The sequence below is a fragment of the Rhinolophus sinicus genome, linkage group LG18, assembly GCF_036562045.2.
Source record: "Rhinolophus sinicus isolate RSC01 linkage group LG18, ASM3656204v1, whole genome shotgun sequence".
NCBI classification, from domain to species: Eukaryota; Metazoa; Chordata; class Mammalia; order Chiroptera; family Rhinolophidae; genus Rhinolophus; species Rhinolophus sinicus.
Genome location: NC_133767.1, coordinates 5516894 through 5531930, shown reverse-complemented (window position 1 = coordinate 5531930; position 15037 = coordinate 5516894). Strand labels below are relative to the sequence as shown.

The window sequence follows — 15037 nt, the reverse complement described above, 5'->3', positions numbered from 1 at the left end:
ACAGAGCACTCCCCCTACCAGGCGCTGCTCATTGTGTTGGTTCTTAATTCTTGTTGCCCTAGAATCCCCTTGGGAGTTTCAAAACACTGAGGTGGTGGAATCTAGATGATGATGATCTGCTAGTTTTTGCTCTGCATGAGGTGGTTCCTCTGCATCTCACCGCTCTCTTTTTAAATTACTTTTTGCTAATGCATTGTGGAGTTGGATCTATTTGACTGACATTTCCAAGTTGTAGAATGGAGAAGCCCAGCCTCACACCAAGGTACCAGCCTATCCTCAGGAGGGACTGACTGTACGACATCTTGCTGATATTTACTCCGAGGGTTTTTAGCCCATCATGAGTGCCTACTGGATGCCAAGCTCCAAATGTTAGTGATGATTTCTAAATGTGTGGGGCTCTGTTTTTCCAGTTTAAGATAGTTTGCGTTTATTGTTTACTGAATACAGCCCAATGCGGAGCAGCACCGCAAGTTCCTCAATCCAGATAACTTGCTCAACATCACGATATGTGGTAGAGCCATGATCTGAAACGAGGCAGTCAGCCCCCAGGTCCCGCACTCAGGCTAGGTTGACTGATCTGTGAACTGAGCCACCGCACTGAGAGCGAAGGCTCCCCCAAACGCAGCTCCCCTCTACTTCGTCCTCACGCTTTCGGGACTATGTTTCCCAGCGCCCCTTGCGAAGGATGCTGGCCGCGGAGCTTCTCCTGGCGTTTGGACTCTACTTCCCATGGGGCCTTGCGGCCTCTAGATTTCCTCAACGTCTCGGGGCTGCGCCGTCTGCTCGGACCACACTTCCCAGCGGCGCCCGCGGCGGGGCGGGGCGGGGTGAGGCGGGGCGGCCCGAGGGCGGGGGCGGCGAGCGGCCCGCGGCTGGGGAGGCCGCCGCCTTCCTGGGCCTGTCCGGGCGGCCGCCTCCGAGATGCCGCTGCTGGTCGACGGGCGGCGAGTGCAGCTGCCGCAGTCCGCCGGGGACCTCGTCCGAGCCCACCCGCTTCTGGAGGTGAGCGGGGCCCGGGCGGGGGGCTTCGAGGCGGGCCCGAACCCTGCTCACCCCACCGCCACCACCCACTGTCCCCGAAAAGAGACTTTAAACTTGGCACGGCTGAGGTGCTGGCGGCATATCCGGAGCCCCGGCCGCCGACTGGCTGCCTTCGCTGGAGGCATCTCTGCAGCTTATACCTTCCTCGTACCTTAGAGGGCATGTGCTGAGACCCCTCTCTTCCAGAGGAGGGAACGGGGGCCCAGAGAGGTTAGGTGACTTGCCCAGTGTCGCACAGCACGGCGGCCTGAGGACACCCGGGCACCCTGTTCCCAGAGGGAGCAGCCCCAACCCCAAATCCGGACTGGGCCCGTTTAGGCAAAGCTGGGCAGCCGCCCTTGCTCCTCAGCACGCGCAGGGTTCCCCACCGGTGTGAACGCTGCGTGGTCCTTAGGTCCTCAGGAAGCAGGGGCTTATTCCAGCGTGGGTGGGACAGCGTTAGGGCAGGGGTATCCTGGCGGGCCCCCTACTATTCTCCCCTCTCTCCTCTTCCCCCTCCCCCCGGGTCATAGGGCTCGGGTTATTTTTAGCCAGCAGAAAGGGCCCTGCTTTTTCCCCAGCTACGCCGAGTTAAGGACCACGCCCTGATGGCAGGATTTTTGTTTTGTTTTCCGGCTTTTGCCCTCAAATAGATCTCCAAACCCTTAGTCCGTGCTTATGCAGAAACGGTTCAGAAAGGCGTTCTTCCTGTGGGGGAATCAGTCAATTGATGAAAGTGGCAACTTACTGAGCCCCTCGTGTACCTTGGGTACCGTGTTCGCCTCTATCCCTACAATCAGGGCATTTACAGTCTAGTTAAGGGGGATGGTTTTTAATCACAGAATCACTCAAATACTGTAAACAATGTTAAGTGCCATGAACAAAAAACGCCCGTTTTTGCTCTGAGATATGAAATGCAGAAACCTAACCTGGTCTGTAGGATTAGGGGAGGTATTCTTGACGTTCCCTTTGTAACAGCTGCACAGTTTCTAATTATTTTGTCTGTGTACTTGTTTTGTTTATTCTCCCTCCATCCGTCCCCCAGAATGTAACCCTTCCGAAGGCAGATAGAATATAGGTTTCTTTGCTTTGTGTCCTCAGATCCTAGAGCGATGAAATAGTTCTTACATAAATGAGGGAACAAAATGACCCTTGAAAATGACCCAAAGGATGAGGAGGAATTACTGACAGAAAAGGGGATAATTCTGTGCCAATTCTCAACTTGCATTTCAATAAAATAATATTAATGTTAGTGAGCACATACTGGGCACTTAGCAGACACCAGGCATTGTGCTAAGCTCTTTCCTTGTACTGTGTCACTGTCACACTCGGGAAGTCAGGAGTAGGACTCAGCGAGGGAAAAAACGTCAGCTGCATAAAGAATATAGGTGACACTCTTATTTCTATGTCTGTTTGGAAATTTCTACGCTAACAAATTAGATCAGCGTCCAAGGCTGCACACTGAGTATGGATGGGGGGAATGTGGGGATATCCCAGGGCTGCCAGCCCCTCTTGAAGGGCGGTTTGGCCTATTTAGGGAGATGTGGCCTAGAAAGGCTGTGTAGTGGGGACCAATTTGTGTCAAGGGAACGTGGAGGACAGAGGATCACTTTGATTTGCAGAAGTCTAAGGGAAGGAGGATGGAGGCATGAGAGATTCGAAAAGGGGAAGAAGCAGGAGGGCATTCTAGCTGGGCAAGCTAGACTGTGTCCCGATGGGCGGGGCGGGGGGCAGGGCCCTGAGGACAACTGGACTGGCCCCCATTTCCCTGGCGTAGAGAGGGTGAGAAGGGGAAGGAAGAGTAAACCGGGGAGGAAGGTTGTGCCTGGGTTAGAGGGGCTTGGATGCATCTGCCAACGAATAAGCAGTGGGAGGAAATGAAAGGTTTAACTATTTTTCTATAACAAGTAGCGTGTCCTCTTTGTAAAAAAAATATAAATGTCAGAAAGAAGAGAAAAGGTGTAACCGCAATCATTCTTCACATTTTGGTAAATATCCTTACGGAGGTTTTTCTTTGAATATGATGTACTTTTTTTTTGTTGTTTTTAAGATTTTATTGGGGAAGAGGAACAGGACTTTATTGGGGAATAGTGTGTACTTCCAGGCCTTTTTTCCAAGTCAAGTTGTTGTTCTTTCAATCTTAGTTATGGAGGGTGCCGTTCATCTTCAAGTTGTTCGCCTTTCAGTCTTAGTTGTGGAGGGCGCAGCTCAGCTCCAGGTCCAGTTGCCGTTGCTAGTTGCAGGGGGCGCAGCCCACCATCCCTTGCGGGACTCAAGGAATTGAACTGGCAACCTTGTGGTTAGAGCCCACTGGCCCATGTGGGAATTGAACCGGCAGCCTTCGGAGTTAGGAGCATGGAGCTCTAACCACCTGAGCCACCGGGCTGGCCCTACTTTTTTTTTTTTTCAAATGAGAGCATACTGTATGTTCTGTTTTATGATGTGTCATTTTCACGTAACAACAGTATGTGGTGAGCATGCAGAGTACCAGCCGTTAGAAGCCTGTCCCTGGCTGTGCCTCGTACAGAAGAACAGTGACAGTAATAACAGCAGTGCAGTGGAACTTGCTATGAAGCAGGTGCTAGCTAGTCCCACCTTACAGGTGACGACGGTGAAGCAGAGAGGCTGAGTAAGTTACCCAAGGTCCCACATCCCGTAAGTGGTGTGGCCTGGATTGGAACCCTGGCAGTTTGCCTTTGTCTCTAGAGCTGCACTGCTCAATACGGTGGCCACCAGCCACGTGTGGCTGTTTGCGTTTAAAGTAATGAATATTAAATAAACTAAAAATCAGTTGTTCAGTTGACTTAGTCTCATTTCAAGTGCTCCCAGCCATGTGTGACTGGTGGCTACTGTAGGAGACAGTGCAGGTAGACTCGTAGGTAGTTGCCATCACTGCAGAAAGTTCCTTTGGGCGGTGCTGTCTCGAGCCTTCGCTCTTACCCAGTTACTGGATGCTCAGGAACCAGCTCTGCAACATCTTGTTAAATGGTTCCATAGAATTCCACACTAGGAATGCACCATCACTTCGTTCCTGTTTTTAAGCATGTACGGTATTTATCATCGTTCACGTTTATGAGCATGCGCAGAGCTAAATCTTTATAAACCCCTGTAATTATTCCTACAAGCGAAATTGCTGGACTCAGAAAGGTTTTTTGAGCAGCAGTGTGATGTAACAAAATCAGTGTTTGGAAGTAAGGATGCCGGCAGCCACTGGGGAGGATAGAGTGGGCAAGGGAGACCTTAGGGTCGAAGAAACGGGTGGGAAATGGGGACAGCCACTCCCTACAAACCTGCTCGCTTAGTCCTCACGCAACCTAAGGAGTGGCCATCAGCATCCCCATTTCCCAGAGAAGAAGATAGAAGCACAGAGGGTCAGAAGCAGTGCTCGGGTAAAGGCCAGTGTTGTTTTGCTCTTTCTTCCATTCATAAATTCTATGGCAGGAACTTAGACGTGAGATCATGAAGGACTAAAATAAGGCAGCACAAGTGGGAGTGGGAAAGAAGGCTCAGTTTTGAGAGCTGCCCCTGTTAATAGTAATTTCTTACACAGCACTGTTTGCAGTTCACAAAGCGCTTGTATGCCTGCTGTCCCGTTTTTGAAGGAAGAACCGACAGACTATAGCAGCAGGGGTAAGGGGTCTGCGAATGTCCTCAAGGGTACCACTAAGTGATTGGCTAACACAGGGGGCAGCAAACTCCAGCCATGGTCCAGCTCCTGTTTGTCGCTAGCCCGTGAGCCAAGAATGGTTTTTACATTTTTAAGTGGTGGGAGAAAAATCAAAAGAATATTTTGTGACACATGAAATTATATGAAATTCAGATTTTTGGTGTCACCCATAAAGAAAGATTTTGGGGACACAGCCACAGCCATTTGTTTACGTGTACTCCATAGTGCTTTCAGAGTACAACTCACAGCCTGCAAAGCCCAAAATATTTCCTCCCTGGCCCGTTTCAGGAGAGTTTGCTGACCCGTGGGTTAAGAGACCTGTGCCACTGAATAGGATTTGGGAAACGAGACTGACGGAAAAGAGATTTTTTAGTGGATCTTTGTGTCCAAAGAGTATCAGAAGTTGAAAAAATTATTTCAGAAAGGATGTGAGTTTATATAAAGTAAGACTGTTTTCCTATAGAAGAAGCTTGGCTAAACTTTTCATTTTTCAAAGTGCAAGACCAAAGCAACATACCATTTTCGCTTTGCGGCATTATCTCTTCTGATAATCTATGCTTTGATTTCTTTGGGAAATAGTAGAAGCTGTGGCAAAAAAAGACGTGATGTTTGGTCCTGGGTATGAATGTGACAGTTTGTTGCTCTCAGATAGCTTTGCTTTTGGGTGGTGACCCAGTTGTGAAAATGAGCGGTAAAAATTTGCCTTTACTTTCTCCCTCTCCTTCTCCCAAAAGAACAGAGCAAAAGGTAAGTGTTAAAGGAATGATACAGAGGAAAATCTGAATTCTCCTTCATGTTATTTTTAATTGGGGTGAGGTGAAAAGTGGTCTGAGTGAAAAGCCCTCACTGATAAGAGGTGTTTGAGCTTTAGAACAGTCAGCCACACCTATTTCGCCTTGACTTCTATGGCAGGCAAAGCTTCCAGAACAATCTAATTCTTCACTGCAGTTCACTTTTCTTCAGTTCCTTTCTTAAATTGAAGGGCTTGTCTTTTTCTAATTGCTGCTTTGCTTCCAATTAATGGAAATTTATTGAAAGAAACAAGCTCATTATGTTTTTTTACATCAATTTTCGTTAAGTACTAACCTAAGTTTGCACCAGTCATGAGAAATGGCAAGAAGCTTGTGTAAGACTAGCAACATTCCCCAGTCTACACAATGCATACATAATCTGTATTTACACATTTGGAGAAGAATTTGTTCATTGATGAGTGTATTTATTACAGATAAGAAGGAGATTAGGATACATTGTAGGGTTGTATCAATTTGACATTCTTGAAAGACATTCATTCAAGAATTTTAACCACCTGAGTTCCTCCCCCCTGTCCCCGCCCTTCCAGGCTTACTTTGTAAGAATTTATAAAAATATTCAATGAGAGAAAATGCTGACACCGAATATTAACATACCCTCTTCACAGATTTGCTCCTTTCTGGTTTTCTACTTTAATAATAACATCACTACATCATAGACGATTTAGAGACTAGAGAAGACACCAGTGAAATCACGTGTGTTTGCCCTGTTCCAACAACCATGCTCTTATTGGTGAATTTCCTTCCAGTGAGTTTTCCTAGGTGCAGCAACATTTTAGCATTGTTGTCTTAACAGCATATGTATAGCTTAAAATTTTTTATACTTTTGTAGTTTGCTTTTCAGTTCACATTTCAAAACTATTTTCCCATTGTGTTCATTTCCATGAGCCTGCGGTTAGTAGTTGTGAGTTGGTTCTGCATAATTTCCATCCTTTCTCTTGCTGTCCCCAGCTTTTTGCCATCCTAAGGAACACAGGGATTGTCGCATTTTGTGTCATTTCCTCACTACAGATTTCCAGAAGTGGGATTACTAGGTTAGGGGATTAGGAAGGTCTTAACCCCTCTTCCTCTTTGAAGAAGGTAAGGAAGGAATGTGGTTTCTGACCCTCCATCCATCAGTCCCTATACTCGGATTCTCTTCACGGTTATAAAATCATGAAGAGTCTCTTCAGCACAGGACTGTGAAAAAGGATTTTGCATCTTATTTCATAGACACTGAAATTTCATTTTATAGGTTAAAAAGGAACAGAATTTTATTGTTTTCTTTGTATTGTTCCACGTGATAGTTACTGCTGCCTTTTTATTTTAGCCTTTCTGTCAAGTAATACACACACCTCAGGCATACAAGTGTGTGTTTCCCACTTAGCACACACTTGGCTCTCTCCACCTCTCTAGTTACTCAATGCTCACTAATTTCCATCACTATTTTTTTTTTTAATTAAACAGGAAAGAGCCAGACTTCTCAGAGGTCAGTCTGTTCAACAAGTGGGACCCCAGGGCCTTCTGTATGTTCAGCAAAGAGAGCTTGCAGTGACCTCCCCAAAGGATGGTAGGTTAGGAAGCAGTGAATTGGGCATTATCCCAAAAGGCAATTGGATATTTTATTTTATTTCTTTTTCAAACAGGCTCCATCTCCATTCTGGGTTCTGATGATGCCACCACTTGTCACATTGTGGTCCTGAGGCACACAGGTATGATGAGAGAGATGAAGGAAACAGTTACTCAAATTGACCCAACATTTGGGACCATCAGTGTCTCGACTCGAGTGTCCTGTGTCCACTGGAAACCTGACTCCGCTCACCTCTTCTCTAGTCTGCATGGTATCTCCCTGGTGCCCTGGTCAGAATGGGTTGGCCGGGGAGCATAGAACGTTTCTACTTTTTCTTCTTACAGGCGATTCGAAGATGAAGCAGTCAGAACGGACAGGAGTAGACTTGGCTTGCGCACTGAGTCCTCCTCAGGAATAACACGAGTCGTTTCACCCTTGTTCTGCAGGTAATGGGGCTACCTGCTTGACACATTGTGATGGCACCGACAGCAAAGCTGAGGTCCCCTTGATCATGAATGCCATAAAGTCCTTTTCTGACCACGCGCAGTGTGGAAGGTGAGCTCCACACCACTCTGTGTTGGGATACCGGGAACTTCACTCCCTTCCCTTGCTAGAGGAAATAGCTGTGGGAGCTGTTACGGCAACATCCAGTGTCACCACCACAGTGGCTGTCCTGTTCCCTTGGGGCAGCGCTGGGCACAGCATGGGCCCTTGTCAGTGGTTGTGGAGTGAATGACCGGGAGCTAGGCGGTGGCGGGGAAACAGTGCTTGGTTTCACATGGAAGGTGTGACCTCGACGTTCATGTGTTGGACGTTGCTTTGTTAGCCCCCAGATATAGTGTCTTTTCATTCATTCATTCCTCCAGCAATTACTCGTTGAAAGCGTCCTGTGAGCAAGAACTTATTATAGGTGCCAGGGACACAGCAGTGGGCAGAATAGACACACACCTGCCCCCGAGGTGTTCATTCTAAAGCAAGGAGCCATTCAGTGAGCAAAGCAGGATGTTACGGGGTGGCCAGGACTGGAGGAAAGCAAGGCAGGGAAGAAACGGGCATGGCAGGGCGTAGGGGGGCAGTTTTAAGTGTCAGCCCAGCAGTGGTTTCCCCACCGATTCTGTAGGAGCGCGATGTCCAGCACAGCGTCTGGCCCTCTCAGCCGTGACAGGAAGTGTAACACCTCTGCTTCACAGCTGCTGACACGGCCTCAGCTGCCGGAGTCACACAGCTAGTTAGTGGTAGGGCCAGGACAGCAGTCTACCCCGTGCCACACCCCACCCCTCTCCTTTCTCTCTCATTAGGCAGACTTGGCAGCCTTTGCTCTCGCTTTATTCGAAATCTAAGTAGCCATTGAAAGAACTAGCCCAGTCATATGCAAGTTCTTAGAATCCCAGGGATTGAAAAACAAAGCCTGTGTCAGAATTTCACTAGTGCAGCACAGATCGTTTTTAAATTTAATTCTACTTCTGCCTGTGTTGATGACACAGGCTGGGCCAGCTTCATGGGGGTGGGACCTGTGCAGTTGCAGGCAGAACGGCCTTTTCATTTTGAACTGGGCCCACAGTACGTAGCCGGACCTGGGCACTGACCCAACTCCGTGGTTCTCGGAACGCGCTGTGAGGTAATCCTGGTCTGTTCATGGAACTGATTTGGTCCCTCTGGCAGGTTTGCTGCAACAGGGATCAGAAGGCAAACCTGTGGCCCAATGTCATGTGAGCCACAGTGATCCCGGCTGCCCTTAACCTTTTAATGTTTATTATGAGGCCACGTGATGCTCTGCCACGTGCTGGCTACGTGAAAGATTCCAGTTCATTCCACAGGGGGAGATGCTCCCTGTAGGTTGAAGGCAATATGAAATACGGCCGCACTTGCCCAAGCACTGGTCCCCAGGTGGCTACAGGCTGTGGGCAAGTGGTCAGTAGACAAGTGAGTGTGGGAACCACAGGGCTAAATATAGTTCGTTTGGTTTTTTCAGCTGGAGGACTTGTCAGAAGTTGCGTGTGCTAATGCATGTCTTGCCTCTCCTAGGGAGGGGTACAGCAGGCACGATTTCCCACTCACTGAACACCAGGGGCACATGCTGGGTGGGCGCGTGCTTTGGAAAGTTTCCTTCTTTGTGGGATGGAGCTATCCCTCCGGGATAGTGGGCATTAGAGGAGATAGGCTGTGGACAGTCCCCTGCAGTCCCCACACAAAACCGGCCTGTCCTCAGCAGGAGCTGTCTCCCCTTCCCACTCAGCCCCCAGTTGCTCTTAGGCCGGGACATTTAAGAGGTTTTCGGAGCTTTCCTGCTGTGGGTGGGTAAAGAGTGTGACGGAGTCATATTCTTCCAGAGCAGTCCCCACCCTCTGCATCGAGGCAGCGTCACATTTGTGTTGAGATACAGATGGCTCAGCCATCAGAATTCCTGGGCAGGGTCCCCAGCAGTGCGTCCGGTCCTGGCAGCCTCACCGTTTGCCCCAGGGTGCCACACATAGCTTGTGTGCGCGCCATGGCCCAGACGAGGCCCCGCTGTAGAGCGCGGGTTCCCGGAAGTGAGAGCTGGGGGTGCTGTGGCCACGGGGTGCTGGCCTCTGACCACCGTCCATCTCTCTGCCAGGCTGGAAGTGCACCTTGTGGGCGGCTTCAAGGACGAAAGGCAGTTGTCACAGAAACTTACTCATCAACTTCTTAGTAAGTTCACTTTTTGTTTTCCCCAAAACTTGATAAAGATTTCTACCTGTTTTTGCTTTGATATAAGTCCCAGTTAGGACATGACCTAAGAGGGCATACTTGCCTGGAGCAACGTAAAGTGCTCAGCTTGGAATCTCACATAAAGACTGAACAGCATAGAGCTACATGTTTAAGGCTGTTGGGATGCAGATGAAATTTTCTTTTCAAATAGCAGTTGGCGCCTTCCAGAAGCGTAAACACTCTGAATTGTATAAAAACAGAACTGCCCTCTGGGCAGAAATATCCATTTTAATCTGTAGAAATTGAAAACATTGATGATACCGTTTTCCCCCTTTTCAATTAGCAAGTATTTAAAAAAGACATTATTCTGTGTTATTCACCATGAGGCAGTGAGGTGGGCATATTCCCACGGTCCCAGAATATACATTGTGCGACATGTTCGGAAAGCAATTAGGCATCATGGCAAAGTCTTAACATGGTCCCGTCCTTTGACCCAGTAATTCCTCTTCTGGGAATCTGTTCTAAGAAAATAATCTGAAACGTGCAGAGAGATTTATGCCCAAAGACGGGCAGTAGTATTACAATAGGAAATAATCTAATGTCTGTTAGTAGCGGAATAGTCATGTAGCCATTAAAACATACTTAGGAAAAAAAAAAGAAACAAACAAAAAAACTTAGGAAGATGTGAATTCCATGGGAAAATACATATGTACAAAAAATCAGGATATAAAATTGTCTACATGGTATGAGCTTAGCTGTGCATGGAAAAATGTGGAAGAAAATACACTGTGTTAACTGCTAGGATTATGGGCTTTTAATGCCCATATGCTTCTACCATCAAATTTTTAGGAAAAGAAGAGTAAAAATCTTATGAGTCAGTTTGTTCCCCCAAACCTCTCAGAATGGAGACATGGAAAGCCCTGGTCAGTTTCCTTTGGGCTTGAGGTAGGAACAGGGTTGTCACTTAGCAGGCAGGGTTCCGTGGTGTCAGGTCACGTGGATCTGGCCTCTGCTAGGCAGGCCAGCCTGCTTGTGGCTGAAAGGGTAGTGGTACAGAGACGGCTCAACTGGCTTGTCCCTCTGTCCCCTCTTGACTTGCTCAGCGTATGTTCTGCTAATTAAAGAAACTTTTGACATCCAGTTTTAAAATTCTAATTGTAGGTGAATTTGACAGACAAGATGATGACATTCACTTAGTGACATTATGTGTGACAGGTAAGTTCTGCCATCTTTCCCAAAACAAAGCTGTAGATTGCAGGAGCCTTCTGCCCTCACCCAGCATCAGTACCGGTCAGAAGACACAGCTTGTTGATGCTTCGCTGACTTTTGCTGGCTTTTCCCATCTGCTGGAATGGCCTTCCCCTCTCCCTGTCCAAATCCTGCTCAGTCTCAGCTGAGATGCTGACCCACGTCAGTGCAACTCATCTTTCCTTCCGTGGCATTTTCAGAAGCCTCCTGGACACCTGGGCAGGACAAGGGACCAGACCCCAGAGAGGAGCTGCCACCTTGTGTGGCAGACTGCCAAGCATGTAGATGGCTGAGAGGCACTAACCGGAAGTGGCAGCTTGTTCAGTGTAAACCTGAGAGCTTTGGGGACTGTAGGGAAACAGGAAAACCGTCCCTGAAATTGTTTTTCCCCCCATTAGTAGTGGGGGCTCCTTCTTGGCCTCTTATTATACAACATGAAAAAAATTATTTAGTATTTCTTAAAAATTGGATCTTAATTTTTTTTTTTTTTGGTTAGAACTAAATGACCGGGAAGAAAATGAAAACCACTTTCCAATAATTTATGGCATTGGTAAGTAGTGTGTGTGTTTGTGGGTTGGAGGCTGGCCACGTACTGACGAGGCAGGCTCCAGTTAAAGGCCAATTCCATGAACTAGTGAGCACGCTGCTGTCCGTGTGTCACAGCCTTAGGTTCAAATCCTGGCTCCTCTGTGTCTGCTGGGGGTGGTCCTGGGCAAGTAGCTTACCTTCTCTAACCTTTGTCTACAAATAGAGAAAATGTCCACATCCTAAGACCGGGAAGAGAAAACAGGTAGCAAATATAAAGCACAGACAGTGCCCCTGACAGGAGCTGCTGAGGGGCACTCTCTCCCCCGCGGTGGCCGGCCTTCCGGGGGCTGGAGCCGGGCATTTGAATCTTCTTACACATAGGGAACTGAGTAAGGCTTTGATGGAAAACAAAGATGGTACAAAGGAAAGCGTAGAACTAGCAGGCTGCAGAAAACCCAGAACCTTCCTCCCTCCTGTGATGGCCCCTAGGACACGTGAGGATATAGTCGGATGACACTGGCTGAATTTGCAGAGGGCTTCTACCATGTTCTGTAATATTTTATTTATTTAGCTGGGTGGTGGGTGGGTCCCCACGTGTACATTATTTTATTTTCTATAACTTTGTATGTGTCTGAAATGTCTAAATAAAAATCAGAACAAAAATACCAGACTTGGCCACGATCACAGGCGCCCTTTGTACCCCCAGCGATTTGTAGACACATTTGGCCCCAGGGCTGCCTGGGGAGGCCCAGCTATTTCCAGTGAGATGCTTTCCAGTGAGATGACATCTCCCCTTTCCAGGAATGGGGAAGCTCTGTCACTTAAGAGTTATTTTGTTCAATTTTCATTCTAGTCTTTCTCTGAGCCTCATCCATATTCTATTACGTATGGCGGTAGAAATGTAAGACTGCAAACTCTCCAGTTTTGTCTTTTTTCAACTCAAAGTCCTCCTGTTGTCCCTGACAGCTGTCAACATTAAGACTGCAGAGATTTACAGAGCCTCCTTCCAAGATCGAGGTCCAGAAGAGGAGCTGCGTGCGGCACGGGCTTTAACAGGAGGACCAGTGAGTCTCGGATCCTCTTTGTGTCAGGGGCTTAAGGGGAAAAAAGCTTCAAGTGTTATAGACTTTGGAAGTGAAAAGTTCATGTCAGCTTCTTGAAAGCTGTACATTATCAGGGACCACCACATACCTCTGTCTGTCCCTTTCTCACTTGCTCTCTCTCACACACACACGAATAATGAAGGCTTTTAAGGTATAAGCTCAATCCCCAGTTCCTTGCCCTAAAGTGTTATAGAGGGAGGTAATGTGAACCCCTAGCATCCAAACCAAAGAGAACGAACCCTGTTTACTTTGTAAGAACTTGACCTGTAAAGTTCCTACAAAGCAAGGAGAGCCTGGCCGCGGGAAGGACAGGCTGCCCCCCCTGCACAGCCGATCTACCCTCCTTCGGACCCAGGCCCTGAGATCAGTCTGCTAGAACCCCAGGGAATGATCGAGTCACTTAAACATCGGATTGCCTTAGGGTCCTTTTTAATTAAATAGCATCTTACGTTTAGAAGTTAGGGAAAAAAAACTAAGACATGGCTGTTGAGGAATGGGTGACAGAATCCTTTAAGAATGCTTTCCCAGTGTGAGAAAATAGAAATTGCGTTCAGAGCACCCAAAAGAAACGTCACTTAGGAAATTCGGACATTTTCATTGGAAAAGGGTGTTTGGAGTCAGAGCGATTTTTGCCAACCCTTTCCATTTTCAGGGTTCCTTCTACAGCTTCTCAAATAGCACAACAGCCTTGATGTTGCCAATATTCTGGACATATTTCAGTCTCAGTAACCAGAATTCAGTGTGGCTGGTTAAGCTGAGAATGACCATTGGCAAATTTGGGGATTCAGGGAATTGAGCATTTGGTAAATTAGCAGTTTTACAAGTTCTCCCTTTCTTTTGATGGGGCAACAGGCAGTGTGTACTTTTAAGTTGCAAGGTAATTAGCTGCTGGGTTTTAACGAGGCAGTGTTTCGTGTAGCAACACGACCATGGATATCAGTCAGACACCTGGGTCTGAGGCCCAGCTCCCATGCTTCCTGGACATGACCAGGGACAGTGTGCCCCATTCTCTCTGCGCCTCAGGTTTTCAACCCAAATGGGGGAAATGCCATCTTCTTGTAGGACTGTTGTCAGGACTAAACAATTAATGTTACCCACAAAATGTAGTACCAGACAGTTGGAAGTGTTCAGTAAGTAGCAGCTTTGTTATTAGGAGACAAAATTTGAAAGAAGCTTATCACCCAAATAAATGCCTTAACTGCTAGATTGCACTGGAGCCTGCTTTAATGGTAGGGCCTGAGAAGCTGGTAGCATTCCTTAATTCTGTCCTTGAAATGTTCTCTCTTAGATGATTAGTATTTATGATGCAAAGACAGAACAACTCCGTATAGGACCTTATTCCTGGATGCCATTTCCCCATGTGGATTTCTGGTTGCAGCAAGATGATAAGGAAATACTAGAGGTGAGAATTTACAGGTTGGGCACATCTCAAACCTCTGGACCCTGGTCTCCTCATCTGTAAGGAAAAAAGGGTTTAGACTAAATAATAGCTGCTTTTCCTTCCGTCGGGGGAGTATTTACTTTTAGGATGCCACTGACTGACCCCATTTAACTTCTGTATCCTGGGGATAAGTAATGTCCTGCATAGATACTTGTGCAGGTGAAGCAGTAAGCAGCCAGCTGCTTTTCTCCTCATTAACCCAGCACACCTCCGTGCGCCTGTAGTTTTACAATGTACATACACTTACGTTGTGACCTGAGAATATCCTGATTCCTTTATTTGGCATCTCTGTGAAACTAGGGAACAGAGTGAGGTTATTCTCTCATGCCCCAAATCTTGTTTTTCCAGAACCTTTCCACTTCACCTCTGGCGGAGCCCCCTCACTTTGTTGAACATATTAGATCTACCTTGATGTTTTTAAAAAAATACCCATCTCCAACAAACACGCTGTTTCCTGGAAATAAAGCTCTACTCTACAAAAAAAGTGAAGATGGCTTATGGGAAAAGATCTCTTCTCCAGAAAGCTGAAAATAGGAATTACCAAAGAAAGCAACTTTTTGGCAAGACAAAGACTATTGGTGGGAGTTGGAAAGAATACGAATAAGATTACATCCGTTGCATCTTAGGTCTCCTTTCTTATTCAGTGTCTTTTAGATGACTTTCAAAATAAAATCTTATTTTGGCAAAGGCATTTGTTTAAGTTTACCTTTTGCATTAGTAAAAAGTTGACATCTAGCTTTTCCTTTTTGGTTAGTAGTAGACATAGGAGAAGCCAACTGCTTCACCATTCTTCTGCAAAATTAGTGAATAAAGGGAAAACTGTAACTGAGCTTGTTTAAAAAACAATATTTAAACTGCAATAAAGTTCAGTGAGAATTTTTACATCTCAGTTTTTTTTGGCCCCCAAATATTTTAGAAGCATGAAATCCAAAATTTATGTATGTATGTGTGTATATGTATGTGTGTGTGTACATATACACACACACTTATAGATGAGATGAA

General features: G+C 46.8%; 2 protein-coding genes across 5 annotated transcripts in view; one reads left to right on the top strand and one right to left on the bottom strand.

Moving 5' to 3' along the window:
- Positions 1-827: 827 nt before the first annotated feature.
- On the top strand, positions 828-14726 carry NTAN1 (N-terminal asparagine amidase). Of its 4 annotated transcripts, XM_019710382.2 has the most exons (10): positions 828-1002; positions 6943-7045; positions 7122-7187; positions 7492-7600; positions 9642-9715; positions 10877-10930; positions 11460-11513; positions 12458-12555; positions 13883-13996; positions 14384-14726. In XM_019710382.2, exons 1-10 carry the CDS (start codon positions 922-924, stop codon positions 14561-14563), a joined length of 933 nt encoding a protein of 310 aa, XP_019565941.2. In that variant the 5' UTR covers positions 828-921; the 3' UTR covers positions 14564-14726. The 4 variants fall into 4 exon arrangements, with proteins under 4 accessions (XP_019565941.2, XP_019565942.2, XP_019565943.2 ...); XM_019710383.2 differs by lacking the exon at positions 6943-7045 and having other exon boundaries at positions 845-1002; XM_074322785.1 differs by lacking the exon at positions 6943-7045 and having other exon boundaries at positions 850-1002; positions 7390-7600.
- The window catches only part of PDXDC1 (pyridoxal dependent decarboxylase domain containing 1), a 37894-nt gene continuing 36832 nt past the window's right edge, over positions 13976-15037 (bottom strand). Inside the window, exon 24 of the mRNA XM_074322781.1 lies at positions 13976-14050. Within this exon, the coding sequence (XP_074178882.1) occupies positions 13991-14050 (60 nt within the window). The 3' untranslated portion in view covers positions 13976-13990. The remainder of the gene's footprint in view (positions 14051-15037) is intronic.

What these genes read in the sequence shown, in the direction of transcription:
- NTAN1 (XM_019710382.2), top strand. Translation starts at nt 922, where the DNA reads ATGCCGCTGCTGGTCGACGGGCGGCGAGTGCAGCTGCCGCAGTCCGCC. An exon ending in TCCAATAATTTATGGCATTG is followed by an intron (nt 11,514 to 12,457) that starts GTAAGTAGTGTG and finishes TGTCCCTGACAG; the next exon opens with CTGTCAACATTAAGACTGCA. An exon ending in GGGCTTTAACAGGAGGACCA is followed by an intron (nt 12,556 to 13,882) that starts GTGAGTCTCGGA and finishes GTTCTCTCTTAG; the next exon opens with ATGATTAGTATTTATGATGC.